At 37.5% G+C, this 19,001-nt stretch overlaps 1 protein-coding gene across 2 annotated transcripts in view; it reads left to right on the top strand.

Annotated features, from left to right (window-relative positions):
- Positions 1-19,001, top strand: part of MTHFD1L (methylenetetrahydrofolate dehydrogenase (NADP+ dependent) 1 like) — a 225,223-nt gene that overhangs the window by 29,206 nt on the left and 177,016 nt on the right. For both annotated transcript variants that reach the window (XM_069069685.1, XM_069069684.1), the window contains exon 7: positions 2,266-2,402. In XM_069069685.1, the coding sequence (XP_068925786.1) occupies positions 2,266-2,402 (137 nt within the window). The remainder of the gene's footprint in view (positions 1-2,265; positions 2,403-19,001) is intronic.

Raw genomic sequence — 19,001 nt, 5'->3', positions numbered from 1 at the left:
GGACCATTACTTCCCGAGAGTCTTGGGTTCAGAGTTCCTAAGAAGTTTTTATTAGAGTCTGAGAGGAGATTTGCCTGACACATGCTGCCTCCTGTCTTACCCTCCTCTGAGATAGCGGATAGAAGGGCTGGCCTTGGAGTCAGAAAGACCAAAGTTGGAATCCCGCCTCAGACACAAACTTTAATACACTATTTGAATATCAACAATTACTGTTGTTACTACAGATAGCTTTATGTATGCTTTCATATTTGATCTTTCCAGCCCCATGTAGTTAGGCATGACAGGTATTATTCAGTTTTACACATATAAGAAAATGGAAAGTCAGATTAAGAATTATAATTCCCCTGTGGTTGCCCAGTTAAGTATTTACAGTGCTGGTACTCAAAGTTTTCTGACTCCAAATCTAGTATTCTTTCCTCTAATAGTCTCTCATAAAAAGTTTTCCATGACATTAATGTTTTTATATTTGGAAAGTTTACCTTTTTGTGAGATTCTAATTGAAATCTAAAAGTTACTCACTTAGGCTTTCATTTTCTTACCCCCCAAAATCATTTAATTGGGAAGGGTTGAGGGGAAGGAGGTTATAGTTATTTCGGCTAATTGTTACACCTGGAACAGTTAAAATACCATATAAAAGAAAGTTGAAGGAAAAAAACTTCTTTCAAACAGATTGTCAGTTTCTACCCAGAAGCTATCAGAGCAGATATGCTGAAGAATAATGCTTTGGGCTTTAGTGTCTTTAAAATCCACCATCTTGAGCTAATTGAAAAGACTGTCCTGAATAAGCTCAGATTCATAGAATTATCATGCTAGATGTTTTCATGGGAGAAATTTAAGGGCCATAGATGAAAAGTGTGACCTTCCTGAGCTCCTCGTAGAGCCTAGACTAGAGCCTAGGTCTTTTCTGACTCTAACCTTGCATCCTTTCCACTGCAGAACAAGTTATAGTTTATTTACTTCAATGAATGGGAGCCTAGCGGAGTCTTTTCAGGGAGTAGCCTCATTCTAAGCAGTGCTGCCGTTCAGGGATTACTTTCAGGTTTATGCCCTTGTCTTGAATTCTATGTGTAAAAAAAGATATTGGTATTCTCTGCTTCACAAATGTTCAGTTTAGTGAATAAATGATTGTAGAATATTTAACATATTGAATGTTCTGTTTATTCATACTTAATCATAGCATACATAAAGTCTTTTTTTTTCCTTTTTGGAGGGGGGAAGATAGGGTAATTGGGGTTAAGTGACTTGCCCAAGGTCACACGGCTAGTTTTGTGCCAAGTGTCCAAGGCCAGATTTGAAATCAGGTCCTCCTGACTCCAGGGTCAGTGCTCTACTTACTGCTCCACATAACCTCCCCAATGCATATAAAGTCTTGATTAACTGGACTCAAATTTTATTTTAAGCAATCTACTTTTAGAAGGAAAAAAAAAGCAAAATGACAATACAGCAAGATTATGTCAGGCATTTATTAAAAGAATCTGCTTGTCTTGGTGTCAGTTTACACAGAAAGACACTTTCCTTACACCATCTACATGACGATCAACTCATGTGTATTATTCAGATGGGTCACTCCAAGGTACTACAAGAGCCTTCATGGTTTATTTTTTTAAAAAAGAAGAGAATTATGTTCTGTAAAGCATATTCTTTGTAGATTTTTTTCATGGGCATAAAGGATATGAATTAGAAAATGTATGTTTAGAAAAGGAGGAATAACATGGACAAACTAAGCATTGCCCTGGTATACACAGTTGAAAAGAAAGAAAAGAAAAAGCTGAGGAAAGCTTCTCTCATATTATATAGGTAGATTCTCTTTGGAGGAATTGTGGGAAAATATGAAGTCATTAAATAGACTTAGAAAAGTGGGGATTGGTTACTCTACACCACCAGTGGAAGGAATTAATCTCATCAGTAACATCACAGATCCATTGAAGCATAAGCTGTACCTTCAAGAGTAGAGAGGGTACATTTTTAGAATACATTACAGGGAGGTTTTTCCAGTAACAAGAGTTGAAACAAAGGTTTTTATCAGTTAACCTGAAAGTTTATGTCCTCAGAACAGCCTGTTCGCTGGGGGTGGAAAGAACAGAATGTCCTCCTCCCCAGGGTGCATTCTGAGAGATTGCTCTCATGCTGAGTGTCCATCATAGATTACTCCCCAGCTGGTTTAATATTACAAGTGAGCTTTCATTTCTTCACATCTAGGACTTGCAGAAAAGGCCAGAAATCTTGATGATAATGATAGATTGGGGCTTTTTTTTTTTTTTTAAGATTTCATCATAGATGGGAAGAAGGTGCTGGTGGTAGGGGCGCATGGACCTTTGGAAGCTGCTCTACAGTGCCTGTTCCAGAGGAAGGGAGCCATGACAATGACCTGCACTTGGAAGACTCCTCAGCTTCAAAGCAAGGTAAATAGCCCGCATGATGCAGCCCTTGCAGGACAGAAATTGGAACTGGGCCTAAATGTTTTTAAAAAGGCAAACTGTAGAGTTTGATGTTTTTGCGTGGCAACCTCCCAAGGAATGAAAATATTAAGAGTAATTGGCCATTATGCAGGAAAGCATGAGCCTCAGAACCAGAAATGCTTAGGGTTTGCAGGTAGGTATTTTCAAGTAAATCAAATAGGTTGTCTCATAAGCCTTCAGCTGAGCATTGAGCTGCCATTGTTACAGGTGGTATTGGGGAGTAGGACTCTGCAGAACTCCACAGAAGGCTTTCATTCCCTGGAGTCTGACTGTTGACTATCCAGCCAGAACTGGGGAAGAAGGGAGGAGAGTGAGTGCCCTGTTGTTTGTATTTAGGAAAAAAGAAGGGGTGGCACAGTGAATAGAGCACCAGCCCTGGAGTCAGGAGGACCTGAATTCAAATCTGGCCTCACTTAACTAACACTTAAACTAACTAGCTGTGTGACCTTGGGCAAATCACTGAACCCTAATTGCCCTGCCTTCCCCCTCCAAAAAGCAGAAAGAAAGACAGAGAGAGAGAGAAAGAAAAAGGAAGAAGGAAGAAGGGCTATGGCTCACTCAGTATCAAAATAAATTATTAAGTACAGTCACCTGGGAAGTATTCTTCTGTTGTCTGCTGAATGAAGTCTGTTTTCTCTTGCCTAGCATTTAAGACCAGCCTGGCTAGATCCCTCAACATACGGTAAAGCCTGCCTTCCCCTCCATGTTCCCAGTGGAACACAATGGCCTCTTGCTCGTTGAATCCTTTAAAGCCCAACTGAAATGCCCCCTCCTCCATGAAGCCTGCCCTGACTCTTCCTCTCTTTGGTAATGAACTTTTACCACTCACATAGCCCTTTGTACCAAATCTTTTTAATGCATTTTCAATGTGTGACTCTGTCCGGGTTACCCTGTATTTGTGTTGAAAAGTGGATGGATGCTTTGGTGCATCTTCACCTCCTAAGTGTGGTCATCTTCCATAGTTGGTTCTGATTAGATCATAATCATGGTTCTGTGCTAAACTGTTTTTCTCCAGCCTATTTTAAGTTATCGCAGCTTAGTCGAGGCCATAATTTATATGCAGGACTTTTCTGTTACTGAAATTCATCTAGGAGGTTACCGAATTATCTAAGTGCATTTTATTCCATTAAACAGAGAATGATTATCCTGTCTTGGAAAGTCTAGACTCTCAATAGTTATCATGCATTTATTATTAAATATCTGTGCTAGATGTCCAACTATTGTTCTCATGACTGACCAGTCTGTGATGAGGCCTGATCTGATTGATTATGGGGTCAGTGGTCTGTAGTGTGTTTTCCTGTCAAGCTTGGGCCATTATGCATTAGAGTGAGAGAGACAGCCTGTTCTCTTCTCCTCTTACACTTTCCACCCCTCCCAGGCACTAGGCTTCCACCACTCCTTCCCACTCACTGTCAGTACTTGGACAGAGTTCCTCTCCCCTCAATATCCTGGCTCTTCTCCTTTGTTCCACTCCTCCCTTTACTTCTCAAAAATCAACCTTAAGCCTTAATAGAATTGGAAAATAGATGATTTTTTGCAAAAAGTTAGTGACTCCTCTTCTCCATTGAACCAAGTGTATGATGTACTGATCCTTTTATTGAATCTGAGGTAATTTTTTTCTAAGTATTGTTTTATCCCTCTACCCTGTACCTCATTTTCCAAGTAAAAAGTTCACCCTATCATATGAAAATTAAGGAGCATAATTTGTACTTCAGATAAATTTTTGGAATGATGAAATTATCTGACTTAATAATTATTCGTATTCTTGGAATTCTTGCTAAAGTTTGGTACAATCCCTATCTAAAATATGTAAGGGTGGTATATGACCACTTCATGTAAATGAGATGCTGGCTCAAGTAAAAGTTGGACTAGTCTAGGAGTTCTTAACTCATTTGTAGTCTGGCCCCCTTTAACAGAATAGTGAAGCCACGGATCCTTTCTCAGAAAAACACTTTTTAAATGCATAAAATAAAATGTATAGGTTTATAAATTTCAGTTGTACATTTAAATTATATTGACATAGCTATCAAATATATTTCATTTATATTGCAATAGTTAAAAAATTTTTTAAATTGAATTAGATATAATAATACAAGTTCTCTTATTGTATTAAATGACAAAACAATACATTTAGAATATAGGAATTTAATAACTGCTGTTATTTTAAAATAGTTATGAATATATACTATTTCAAGATACCTGCAACAGCTAATGTGAATATGGGAATACCTGGGGTTTCTATCAGTTACAAAGTCATGAGAACAACTAATACCTATCTTCCTAATTCAGGGAGAAATTAAATTGCTATTAGAGATAGTGAAAATAAAAAATTTTTTCTGCCATCCAGCCAAGTTCAAGTACTTCTGAAATCCTTTGTTCAGTTGTTTTTCAGTCATGTCTGACTCTTAATGATCCCATTTAGGGTTTTCTTGGCAAAAATACTGGCATGGTATACCATTTTATTCTCCAGCTCATTTTACAGATGAGGAAACTGAGGCAAACAGGGCAAAGTGGCTTGCCCAGAGTCACACAGCTAGTAAGTGTCTAAGGCCTTAGAATTCAGGAAGATGAGTGTTCTTGACTCCAGTCCAGGTATTCTATCCAGTGGGCAGTACTTAGCTGTCCAATATGAAATCTATTGATAGATTTCTTAGGAGTCTGTGGACCCAGTCTAAGAACCCTTAGACTAGATAGCCTCTGAGGTCCCTTCCAGCTCTGAGAACTGGTGAAGATGACCAGTTTGCAGGATGGTCTGTAATTAAATTGTCATAAAGGCTCTCTTGATTTTTGAACTTGAATCAGACTACTGTCCCAGGTTTCCACAAGGTGGCAGCCAATTCAAGAGAATTCAGATGCAACCCATCGTATTTTAGAGCTAAGTAATTTTGGGTTCAGGAGCTCAGTGAAAAAGGAAAGCAAAATATGCCTTGAACTGAACAGCTGTGGTGAGAAGAGAAAATGCCTCCACTGGCAACTTAATGCTTTCACAGCTGCCACAGATGCTTTTATTGTCTGATTTTTATTTTTGAAACAATATGGCATTTTAAGAAGTCCTTTCTACTTTGTACATCAATCCCTTTCCCTTGATCTCTTATTTTTAATTGAATTTTCATAATGAATGAAAAAAGTCATTGTCACTTTCTTTTTTAAGAAAGATTTATTCCCTAACATCTTAATTTTTCAAAATAAGTAATTTTGAGACTTTTCTGTAGGAAGCATGTGAATCTGGAGATACATCCACATGTTCTCATAAAGAGCCAATATAGAAACACTTGTGGACTAAGCATACATGGTTCTTACATCTAGGGTGTCATGAATCCCTTACATGCCAACCACCACTCCTGTCACTACTTCCTATAGCAATCTCCCTTACTTTTACTGCCAAAAAGTTTGAGGTTCCACACATTTGCCTTCAAAATTTCATTTGGCTCTGGGGTATGGAACAGTCTCACTTACAGTTTCCTCTCATTGGCCTCCTAACTTGCTCAGACTAATCTCCTGCCAGAACCCAAGAACACAGGCCTTTTTTTAGCTGCAACTCAAGCAATTTGCACGATGTGAAGTCAAATCTTCATTATACCATTGATTTTTTTTGACACCCTTTCCCTAGTCTCTTATATTTCTACCAGACTGATAATTTTCAGAATAACAATCACACTTACTCAGGTTTACAGAGTGCTTTCTTTGTCATAACCCTGCGAGATTGTTATGTTAGTGTTCTCGCTCCATATTTTATAGATGAAAAAACTGTGGCCTTGAGGGAACCAGTGACTTCCCTGAGGGCAGTCAGACCCAGGTTTTGTGCCTTTAAGTACAGTGTCTTTATCAGATTGCCAAAAGGTATGGAGGAAGCAGAGGCCATGACTGTTTTTAGGTGTGCTTGAATCTGGCAGTACTTCACCTTAAACACAACACATCGGTTTCCATTTAATACACATTTGCTTATAGGATTAGTTCCTCTGGAATTTAGATTTCGTAGCTTATGATGCAACGGGCAAAATCACACTCAACCACAGACCTAGCTCCCTTAAAGGGTATAGCCAAAGCCACACTTACTATGCCCTCTGTATCAGGAATTTGACGAAGTCTTTAGTCATTTCTCTGAATAATGTTTTTGAACACATAAAAATAAATACATTACATTGTAAAGGAAGCCAATTACACTTAAATACACTTAAGTAATTTTTTTCTTTTTAGGAATGAGTTCTCAGGTGCCAATTTAAGAATCCCTGCTCATACATGGTTGTAAAGGAGAGACTGAGAAATTTTAATTAGTCCACTTAGCTTAATTGTGTTGTGTTTTTTTTTTTTTAAGTGGCTTTTTGGGTTGTGAAGGTTGTGGAAAGCATCGTTAGGCTGAAGGTGGTATAAGTACAGTTAAGAGTTGGGAGAGATCCCAAATCACATTTAATAAGCAGTTATTTGTAGCTGGCTCAGTGCTAGGCACAACTCTGAGAAATTTGGTCAGGAATTTCATGTGTGGCTTGAATTTGGGGGAGGAGAGGAAAGAGAAGGGAGTTATGACTTTTGTACCCAAATATTCTTTTTTTTAAGGCTCACTTGGTAAAAGTACTTAGCACAGTGCCTCATGTATAGAAGTGATTAATAAATGTTAATTTTGGGGCAGCTAGGTGGCACAGTGAATAGAGCACTGGCCCTGGAGTCAGGAGGACCTGAGTTCAAATCCATCCTGAGACACAACACAAAAACTAGCTGTTTGACCTTGGGCAAGTCACTTACCCCAATTGCCCTCCAAAAAGCAAAAAATTAAAAAATATAAATGTTAATTTTTTTCTCTACTTCCTAAAACATATCTAGTTGAGTAAGTTTGGGAAATTGGGCTAGCTGCCAAAAAGGATACCCTCTGAATTTCTGTTGTATGTCATGTATATATAAAAGAGATTATTGTTAAGCAAACTTCTTTATTGAGTGAGTCAAATAACAATAAATAGCTAACATTTTATACATATAAAGGTTTGTGAAGTGCTTTACATAAATGACCTCATCTGATGCTTACCATGTCCCCACTTTAGAGATGAGAAAACTGAGGCTGGGAGAATTTAAGTTACTTTCTCAGGGTCACACAGCTGGTAAATGTCTAAAAAGCTGAATTTGAACTCGGGTCTTCCAAATTCAGTACTCTAACCACTATACCAGCAGTGTCAGACTCGATAACCCTAATTGGAAAATATTTGACAAGATAAATAAAAATACAATATGACATATATAAGTATGTGGTTTTCTAAATCAGTATGTGACCTACAGGGTTCCCTATATAGAGTTTAGGGGCACTGGGTTTTTGTTACCACTGCCACATACCATATAGAACTCTGTAAGAGAATGGGCCAGTTTTTCTTTACTAGCACTAGCAATTATTCAAAATTTTAAGTGAATAAGCAGGATTTCTGTCAGTTCATCAAATTGTATTGACTTTTGTATGATTCTTTTTTACCTATGGTGTTAGGGAGGTAGCTGGCCAGCTCCTGTGTGGTCCTGTGTTTAGGGAATGTTGTTATCCAACTGGAAAACTTCATCTTAAACAGATCACAATGTTTGTTCTCAGTTGTGGGCCCTGTGTTCTGGGAGCTTACAATTTAAAATATTTTACTTTTTTAAAAATAGGTTCTAATGATCCTTAGGATTCTCATGTAGCAGTAGTGAGAATTGTGACTTGCATACTTTGAATTCTGTGAATAAGTGGACAACAGCATTGTGGAATAGCATCACCTATTATTAAGGAGAATTAAGAGCCAAGTTTAAGGCTTGGTTCCAGAGTACTACCTATGATCTTCCTAATGTATTATGCATTCAGCATGTAATTCCCAAAGTAGGGGGAAGGGAATGCATTCAACATATATTTCCCAGAGTGGGGGAGAGGGATGCCTAGGCATGTGGCCAATTCAGCCTAATGCTGAAAAATGCTGGTTCGTTGTTCTACAGCCAAAGCCCTGGCCCCAATCTAGCCCTGAAGGTCTGAGGAATCTCTCACACACACACTTTCCTGGTCTCTAGCACTCTTATGATCTATATTAAAGTTTCTGGGTGGGCCCCAAAACCAAACCACATTTGGGGACATTAGGGTTAACCTGCACTTCAAAAGGACCCCTTCTCTGCCCTCTACCCCCTGCAAAATGACTCTACCCCAGTCCCAAATACTATTGATTGTGCTACACTTATTGCATATCAAGCAGCCTACTACTGAATCTGCTATTATCCATGAAGTGGTGGTACTGCTGGGTAGGGGGACTGTAGTAGACACACCCATTCCCTTGTGCAATAAGTTTAAGGCTATGATCTAAGGCACAGCTGGAAGGTCATATTTTAAAGGCCTTCCAGCTGTGACAAATCAGGTAAATCCCAACTGTGTGTAGAAGAAATAAGCCAGAAAACAGAGGGCTGTTTGTTTTACTCTTCTCCAGTGGATTTTGTTTCTGGTTTTCTCAAACCAACCACAAGCCCTCAGAAAAGACTGATTTCACATGTGAGGTATATCAGCATGAAGTAAAAATAAATTAGGTCCTTCACATACATTCAACCAAAAAAGTGCATCTGGAGACCCAATTCTAATTGTGGTGTGGTTAAGAACAAAGTTCTAAAGGTGATTTAGGGGGTTCTGTGAGTGCTTGTAGCCATCATCACTGTGGCATTCATTTCCAATTAACTTTAGGTATTCCGGTGAACCATGTGTTAATTTTATTTATCAAAAAGAATGCTTTTAAAAGTTAACATTAGACTTGTCTAGAAGAAGACATTTCCATTCATTTAATAGATTTCCATTAAAAAAAATTCTGGAACCCCCTTCCGTTAAAAAAAAAGTCTGGAGGACCAAGATAGATGATAGAGAATAGAAGCCAAGTGTGGAGACGCCATGTTTTCATTGCATTTCTTATTAAAGTCTTATGACTGTTATGTATTGCTACATATCAGATGTTAAAAACTAGTCTGATGGATCATGGAGATGATGACTTAATGACATCTAGTTTTATCACTTAATGTAAAGTGTGTCACTTACCTCACAATGAGGCCTTGGATGAGTCACCTCTTCTGTAGGCAGCAGAAAGGCAAATGCTAACCTTAGAGGCAATGGACTAGAACCAACATGTAACATAGCCATGTTGGTGTAGCTTTGTGACTGGGTCTAATCTACCTCCTGGACTAGTTCAACTTTCAAGACCTAGGTCCTGGCGTAAGTAAGAAGGCAGCCCCTTGCTATCAGGCATAAAACATAGATTCTGTTCAATAAATATTTATCAGGTGCCTGTTCTGGAAGTAGAGACTATGCCAGAAGTTGGTGGTGGGAGTCCAAATTAGGTACCCTTTCTTAGGTCCAAATTTTGTATCTCAAATTATGAGACTAATGTATTACCCATCCTATTAATAGTTAACTAAGAGTTGACTGTCAAGCAGCAAGCTTTTCTTAAATACCTGTTTTGTGCCAGTAACTCTGATAGGCACCTGGGATACAAAAAAAAAGAATGAAACAATCCCTACTTGATTTTTCTAATGTAAAAACTAAACAATACTTTTTTTTTCCAAGAGGTTTGCATGGTTTTTCTAGACCAGAGGTCTGCAAACTTAAGTCTTCTCAGCCCTGAGAGCTAAGAATGGTTTTTACATTTTTAAATAAAGATTTTATTGTACTTAAAATGTGACGACCATTTTTGGCTCCTGGAACTGTACTTAAAAAAACAAGCAGTGAGGCTTTTGAGCCATAGTATGCTACCCTTCTTAGTCCTTAACCCCTACTCCTTTTGTCTTCTTTCCTTGCTACCTTTGACCTTTCTGATGCTCATTAGCATTTTAACAATTTTAACAATGTCTTGTTAAAGAAATTAAAAGCTTTTGTGATTCTGTGGAATATAAGTCATCATCCTCCTCATCATTATTATGACTTCTAGTTGACATAAAAATTGTCCAAGGATTCGTTGATAGGTACTGCTGCCCATTGTACTTACCAAATGTAGAGATATTTTGATAACCAGTTGATTGTTTGCTCCAAGCATAGGCCCGTGGTACATAAAAACCAACTGGCATTTTCAGCAACCTTTTATAGTTTTTAGTTTCACCAGTGGCATGGGTAGCATGGAATTTTACAGAGGGCAGAAAGGGAAGGTAAAGATTTTCATATCAAAGAGCCAGAAGGTGAAGATCTAAGGCAGGTGTAATAAGCTGGTCAGCAAGCATTAGAGGATTTAATACTGGAATTTGCAAACTAACCATGATCACTAGAACTATAGCTAATGAGCAGAAATGCTCATTGTAAATAAGTAAATAGAGGTGATAAAGCTGAGCCAGAAATTCTTTGTCACTTACCAGTTAATCAACTGAGCTGCAGCTTGATGCCTCAGCTAAATTCTGCAAGCTCTGGCTAGCAGCACGACTTGCTGTCTCAAGGAAATGGTGGTGATAACAAAAATTCTCTTACCACATGATAATGATTCATATTTATGAAATGCCTTTAGATTTAGGAAGCACCTTCCCCACAGCAGCAACTCTGAGATATATACAGTGCAAGAATTATTGTTTGTACTTTCCAGATGAGGCAATTGAAGTTCCCAGAAGTTGAGTGGCAAGCTAATGTGTCTGAGCCAGGATCAGAACCAGATCTCCTGGTTTCAAAGTCCAGTATTCTTTCTACTCTGGCCCTTGCAGGGCAAGTGAGAGAACAGATATAAAGTACTATGTAAGCCAAAAAATGCTCTATAAATGTCAGCTAGTATTTTTATTATCTGAACTTTCCTAAACCAGGAAAGTTGGTTGAATTTAGTAGTAAAGATGCTACTGATAACCTACCATTTTATATTTCCTGGTTCTGTCAGATATGTCACTAACAGGCTATTTGCCTCCACCCTCCACCTCTTCTTTCTTCACTTGTATCCTAGCCTTCCACTTCACTGCAAATGAGGAAGAACAGTAATAGCTAAATCTCTGGAAAGGGGTTTTAGAGCTGAAAGGTATCTTAGAGATCCCCTCATTTTATAGATGAGAAACCTGAGGTCTAGAGATGTGAACCTTTTTGTTGGAGGTCAAACAGCTGGTTATGTGGCAGAGACAGGATTTTTTCATTCAGATCACCAGAGTCCCAACGCCCATGTTCTTCCCGTCTTCCCATCACAGAGAATTTGACCATTCACATATCCAGAGTCAGCAGAAATAGCACTCTTTCAAATTTGTGACTATGAGGAGGACATGTCTAGTTGAAGGAGTTTGAGATAGCCTAACCCTCCTCTACTTAAATTCTATTCCTAGTACTGGGTTGTTTAAAACTAGCCCAAGTAAACAGCTAAGGAAAATGTTGTATAAGTTGGAAAACTAGCAAAAAGTTTTTCAGTCTCTGTGAAAAAATGAATGCAAGTAAAAAAATTTATTTAGCTTAGTCAAGCTGACTTTCCTGGTTTAGGGAAAATTGCCAGAGATGGGGTGTTTTGTGCAAAGAACCAGGAGATAGACCTTGTCATTAGATTCCAGAGTGTGTGAGGGGATACCAAATGCAAGGTGTAAGGTGACTAGAAAGATGTGAGGGGGGTGGGTTATGAAGGGCTTTAAACGGCAAACAGGATTTTCTGCTGGGCCTTGGAGGTGATAGGGAGCCACTGAAGTTTACTGTGCTTTAGGAAGATCACTGATAGCTGAGAAGAGGATGATCTGAAATAGGGAAGAGTTTTAAAGCAAAGAAACCAACCAGCAGACTATTCTAAGAGTCTAGGCATGACTTGATAAGGTCCTTTACCAGGGTGGTTTGTAGTGACTGAGAGAAGGGAGTATGTGCAAGAGATGCAATGAAGGTAAAATCAATAGGCCTTGGCAACAGATTGGTTATGGGCAGGGGGAAGTGAGAGAATAGTAAGTTGAGGATGGTGTCTAGGTTGCAAGCCTGGGTATTTGGGAGGATGTGGTGCTCTGGACACGAGTAGGGAAACTTGGAATGGGAGAGGATGGGAAGAAGTAATGAATTCCATTTTGGACATGTTGGCTTTAAGATGTCTGCACTTCAAGCTGTTAGGCAGTTGGAGATGTGAGTCTGTAGGTCCAGGATGTCTGGAAGTTAGGGTTAGATAAATCAATCTGAGAATCATCTGAATAAAAGATAGTTGAATTCATGGCAGTTGAAGAGCTCTGCTCAATAACAGAGAGAAGAGAAAAGAGGGTCCAGGAAAGAACCCTGGGGGACACCCACAGTTAGCAAGCACCACCTGGATGAAGATCTAGCCAAGGAGACTGAGGAGGGGCTAGACAGGCAGCATCAGGGTAGAGTGATGTCATGGAAATCTAGAGAGAAGGGAGTGCGAAGCAGGAGAAGGTGATGGACAGTGTCAGAAGCTATGGAGAAGTCAAAGTTGGTTTTCCATCACATGGGCTCCCACTAGAAGGTTCCCTGATATCTGCTGAGCCTGGTGTTAACTCCTTCTCATTGGATGAACCTCCAAGGTCCTTTCCAGCTCCAAATCTATAATTCTGTGATCCTGAGATATATTCTTCCTAAGGCCAATGGGTATGTTTTATCTGAGCTTTCAGTTTTTGCTCTAAATACATCCATATCTCTTGGTATTTCATTAGTCTCTTGCCTTTCCTTGTATTTCTAGCTTTTGCTTCACTTGAATCCAGGCTTACGATGGGGAAAAAAAAAAGTCCCTACAACAAGGCAATACATTATCAATAGAATATATGCTCACACACCAAATAATTCATTATTGGCCACCCAACCCCCTCCATTCATAGAGGGTAGGACCCAATGTCACAATGTGTCTTTTGCTTCATCATCATCATCATCATCTATGAAGGACCAAATTTTTGTATTCTTCCCATCTTTACATCTTACAGGCTACTGTGGACTCCTTTCTTATCTCTGTTTACTGAAGAGAATACTTTTAAAATCTCAAAGGGTATGACATGCAGAAACCTATTAATATAATCGGAGGTTCAGAATCAAAAAACCCAAATGTCAGGAGATACAAGACCAAAGTTCCCACAGCCATATTTTAATTCACATTAACTTGAACATGCTGTATATATTAAAGTATGTGATTAATAGTATAAACATAAATCACTGATCCTCTTGTGTCTCCATGTAAGATGTGTTGACTTCTTTTGCTATGTGAACCGTAACTTCAGATTTCTCTGGTTTGGGGATTTTTTTTTTGGGGGGGAGGGTCCTTTTTCTGCTTCTGATCCATTAAGTTATATTAAAACAGACCCATTTCCCACTCCCACCCATTTTGTAAACTTTTTTCCCCATAGAGGGAAATTATTTTAAACAAATAGCAATGTAATGTTTACTCTGCAATATTTCTAGTTGCATTTTTCTTGAATTTTCTATTGTAATTACAGTATATTCTGTCTACTCTCACAGGAATTAACTTCATTTTCACTCATTCTCTGTACACTCATTTGGGGCTTACATGAATATCTTTGATATGCTCTTATATTGAATGTTAAATAAGCTGAATGATGAAGTAAGACCATGACCTTGGGAGTATTTAGTTAAAGAAAGGTCATTTACAATGCTTAGGGGAGCAAGTTTGGTAGACTTATGTCATAATCACAATTCCCCCTGAATCCATTTGGCTTGTAGTAGATCTAATTTATGACATAACATTAAGATGTGCTTTTCATTTTAAAAGCTAATAATCTTTTCTTCTGATCACAAATGAGAAAAGGGATAACAAATACACCCAGTTTCTGAAAGGCAGAAAAAATTCTCCTGTAGTGAGATCACTGAATCATTGACTGAGTGTTTGTGAAGTAGGGGAATACCACTTGCTGAAAAGTTCAATTATCTTACCAAAATCTGAGTACTTGTGTAATATCTTAATGAAAGTGGCTTGCCTTTCTTATTTCTTCCTTTAATGAAATTTTACATTGATTTACTTCCAAGAAATAATGATTTTATATTTCTATGGAAATTCTATATATATTTCTATAGAAAATATAAACAAAATCTCTACCGAGTAGGTTATAGTCTAAAATGGAATTGATATAAATATAAATACAGTCTCCCAATTGTTCAAAAAATTAATTTTAGGGATGGCTAGGTGGTGCAGTGAATAGAGCACCAGCCCTGGAAGCAGGAGGAACTGAATTAAAATCTGGCCTCAGACGTTTAACACTTACTAGCCATGTGACCTTGGGCAAGTTATTTAACCCCAATTGTCCTGTCTTCCCCCCTCCAAAAAGAAAATAAATAAATAAATTTATTAATTTTGCTCATATGTCACTTTCATTTCCAAATATATTTCTCCCACTCCCCTACAAAGAAAGTTAGAACAAAAAATGAGAAAGAAATAAAATAGTTGTGTAGAACTAATAAATATGTTAACTGGATCTGACAATATATGCAATGTTCTGTACCCATAGTCCCCTACCTCTACACTTAAAGGTAAGGCAGCATATTTTCTTATTTCTTCTTCAGGGTCTAGCTTGGTTATTTTAATATGATAGCTATTAGGTTCATTTTTATTTCTTTTTCTTCTGCTTGTTTTACCATAATCTTCATGTATATAACTTTCTTGGTTTTCTTATTTCACTTTGCATCAGTTCATATAAATCCTCTTGTGCTTCTCTTTTCATGTTAGGATACAGTCTTGTTCTATAACATGCATGTGCTACAGTATATTTAACAAAAATGTCAGTATTTATAGAACCTTTCTTTTCGTCTCTGGGTATATGTCTACCAGTGAGATCTCTGTGTCAAAGGGCATGGTCATTTAGGCTGTCAAGAATAACGATCAGTTCACAACACCCTCAACATTGTGTTAGTGTTTGAGTCTTTCCATAACCCCTCTGATCTTAACTACTCCCATCTTTTGTCATCTTTGCCGGTTAGCTGGGTGTGAAGTAAAAACTCATAGCTATGGCTTGCATTTCTCTTATTATGAGTAGCTTTGAACAGTCTTTCACATGGTTGGTAATAGTTTGATGTTCTTTTGAGAACTGTTTGTTCATATCATTTGAACCACTTATTCACAGGAAAGTGACACTGTCTTATTTGTGTTGGTTCTCTATGTATCTTAGTTATTATTAGACCCTTATTAAAGATACCTGGTACAAAATTTTCTCTTCTCAATGACTGTCTTTGCTATTCTAGTAGCTTGTCAGTTTCACATAATTGAAATGAGCAGTGTGTGTGTGTGTGTGTGTGCGCGCGCGCGCGTACGCACGCACATGCACATGCATGGGCATGATTGTCTCTGTCCCATGCTTGGTTAAGAATTCCCTCACTAGCCTCACCTAAGAATGGTTATATATGGTATGTTTCTTCTAAGTTTATGGTATAACTTTTAATACTCGGGCTATATATCTATTTTGGCCTTATTTTGATATATGTTATAAGATGTTGTTCTAAACTTAATTTTGTAAAGTCTCCATTTTATTATATAAATTATGTTCCAAAAATTCACTTGTAAGTCAGTTGCTTAGAACACCAAACACATTTTCCCAGAGAAATAAACTTAATAAATGGTGATTGGTTTCCCAGAATATCCCACAGAAGACTTCTTATTCCCATGATATAGCTAAACTATAATTCTGAAATGATAGTACTACAGAACCTAAGTTCTATAACATTCTCACAGGAAAACATTTTATGTTCCAATTTAGAACTCTTTCTCCTGCCTCATTTCTCCTTTTCTACCAGTAGCACTGGCCCTGGGTCTTAAGGAGAAGCACTTTGAGCAGTGTTTGGGAGGTGTTATAAATTTGGGATATGTGCATCAGTCACAAAGAAGTTGTAGGTAATTGGAAAACTGGTTCACAGGCTCTACTCAGAGAGGGGGAAAAAGGAATTGACAGAGATGATTTCATTTGTACACTGAAGGGTAATAAATAAGAAGAAACATCGTTTCATAGAATACTTGATCATGATGAAAGGTGATCACCCTGAAGATAGTTGGGGTTTTTCTACCAGCATCTCTTACAAAGGATGAAATTAGCTTAGTAAAGACATTCTACAAGAAACTTAAAAGATCGTCCAAATTAACATATACCTTAATGTGTAATAACTTCAATACAGAAATAGATATATGAGGAAACAGCAAAAAAAATTGCAAAATTTGGTTTAATATTAAGAAATAAAAGAAGCCAAAAGTTTATCAGTTACTCATAATTCTAGTGCTTCTTCTATATCATAAATACCTTTATTGAGAATAGAACTGGAAATCACTAGAGATTCTTAACCCCAAATACTGCCCCAAAAAATTAAATTGACTACATTTTCACAGACAGGAAATGACTAGTTACAAAATGGGAGCCATTTCAGTATCAGAGAAAAGGTATTTAACACAGCAGAAAGGAAAAAAGATAAAACCATACTGTATGTCATTAGAGTGGTTCCAACTCACCCTATTTAAATGAACTTTAAATTTAGAAAATTGAGATGGATAAAGGTAAAGACACTGACTTACTGCCATTTCACAGAGAAATTTAACCATTATAAAACAGACTCCACAATTGAAGAAACCTAGAACCTACCTCAAGAAACATTTGATATCCTTTTCAAACTTAGAGATGTGGTTGCCAAGAACAGCAGTTTAGGACCCAAGCCTGTGTGGAAAACATAATAGGACTTCAGTGTCAGATTATGGACTGTTTGTTTTATTTTATTTGAATTGTTTTTATTTTATTTTATTTGAATCAACAAGCTTTTATTAAGCAACTTTAGGCACTTTTCTGGATACTTGCCAGATTAAATTGAATTGAACATCACTATTCTCCCAGTAATAATCATGGAAAATGACATTTTTGGAAGATGCAAAATTGTAAATGTTTAAGTAAGAGTTCAAATCTGACCTCAGACATTTAACTATGTAACCCTGGGCAAATCACTTTGCCCTGTTTCTTTCAGTTTCCTCTTTTGTAAAATGAACTGGAGAAGGAAATGACAAACCACTCCAGTATCTTGACCAAGAATACTCCAAATGGGGTCATGAAGAATTGAATATGACTGAAAAACAACTCAATAACAAAACAAAGTAAATTGTGGCATGGTACCAAAGAAGACTTGAACACAAAAAGAGGTATAAAAGATGCCAGTGATAAATGTGTATGCCCAAACTAGGAATCACACAGGATGGGCAGAAGGAATGCCTACATTGATATATGAGAGGCTGAAAATTCCCTCTATTTACAGTAGTAAAAGCCTTGAAGTTTGGAAGATGTGGTTTTTAAGTCCCACTTCTGACACGTACTAGCTGTATAGACAAGTCACTTAACCATTCCTGTGTCCTAGGCAATTCCTTAAGACTATTAGTTATTAGAGAGTTATCTCTCTGCCATTGCTGGAGAAGTTTTCCACACTGGGAGTTCAATCTCAAGTCCTTAATGATCTTTTTGGATAAGTGTTATTTTGGTATTTGCTACCCTAAGACCTAAGAAAAAAATGTTATTTATGATACACACACATACATATATACATGCATATGTATGTGTGTGTACATATGTATGAATTAGTCTGTGTTTTTCATGTAAGTTTCTTAAAATAGATTTTATTGATGCCTTTTGTTATTTCTATCATAGACTCCTCTGGATATATTTTCCCCACATCTTCTTAGCCCTCTCTTGTAAGGAGAAATGGAAACTTTTAAGAAACCCCAAGAAAATATATCAAATGATAACATATACTCAATTTTTATTTAATGTTTTCAAAATCTGCCTTCTTAATATAGTATGGAGGGTATAGACAAAAGTTTCATAATTCAGCACTTAGCGAATAGGTTTTGGACTATCCATAGTGTATGGTGATTCCATACCATCAAGTATTATCTGTAGTCTTGATATAATTTTAATATTTTTTCATCCTGGGAATGGGTGGTTCATTCCAAGTATTAATCTGATTGGAGAAATCACTATTTAGTTATGAAACAGTCTTAAGTCATTTCTTGGCACAGGTCTCCTTAGTTGGGGAATGGGGAAAAGAAACAATGAGATTGGTTATATATCTCGAATCCTAACCCACTGCAATCTTTTCTTGTTTGTAGTGGATTGCTTACTCATTTGAGTGTACAACTTTCTGCCTTCTTTCCAGGCTCCTTTCCTCCCTGCCCTTGCCCCCCAGTATACTATAATTTGTGCCTTATGATTATCTCTACAGGAAGATAGTTTGTTCTCTTGCATTGGGGGATTAGCTGTCCCCCTCTTGTGTATTAACATTGTTGATTTAGGAGTGCATGTTTATGAGTTTGAGTAGGAGGTAAGGATGATGTTTAAGTGATTTATAAGTAATAAAAAGTGCTGGTTGTAGCAGAGACACAATACATAGTAAACAAAAGTTCTTGGGGAACCTTAGGGAACTCATGTGTAGTCCTTCATTTTCTTAAATTGAACATTTAAGTCTTGGTAGTATTATATTGATTTGCATACAAATTTAAAGGGCTGCATTTTTGCAGTTCTTGTCTGAGACCGTTGTCATGGCATTGAATTCCTGAATAGCTGGTTATTTTTTATACAACTTTCTGAAAGCTTGCCCTTTACTGTGGCTTAACTTCTAATGATGGGGGGTGTGTGTGTGTGTGTGTGTGTGTGTGTGTGTGTGTGTGTGTGTGTGTGTGT

This window comes from Petaurus breviceps, unplaced genomic scaffold (genome assembly GCF_028583685.1).
Source record: "Petaurus breviceps papuanus isolate PSGF00001 unplaced genomic scaffold, PetGlider_PUasm1.0 90784, whole genome shotgun sequence".
NCBI lineage: Eukaryota > Metazoa > Chordata > Mammalia > Diprotodontia > Petauridae > Petaurus > Petaurus breviceps.
This window is presented reverse-complemented; position numbering and strand designations above follow the sequence as displayed.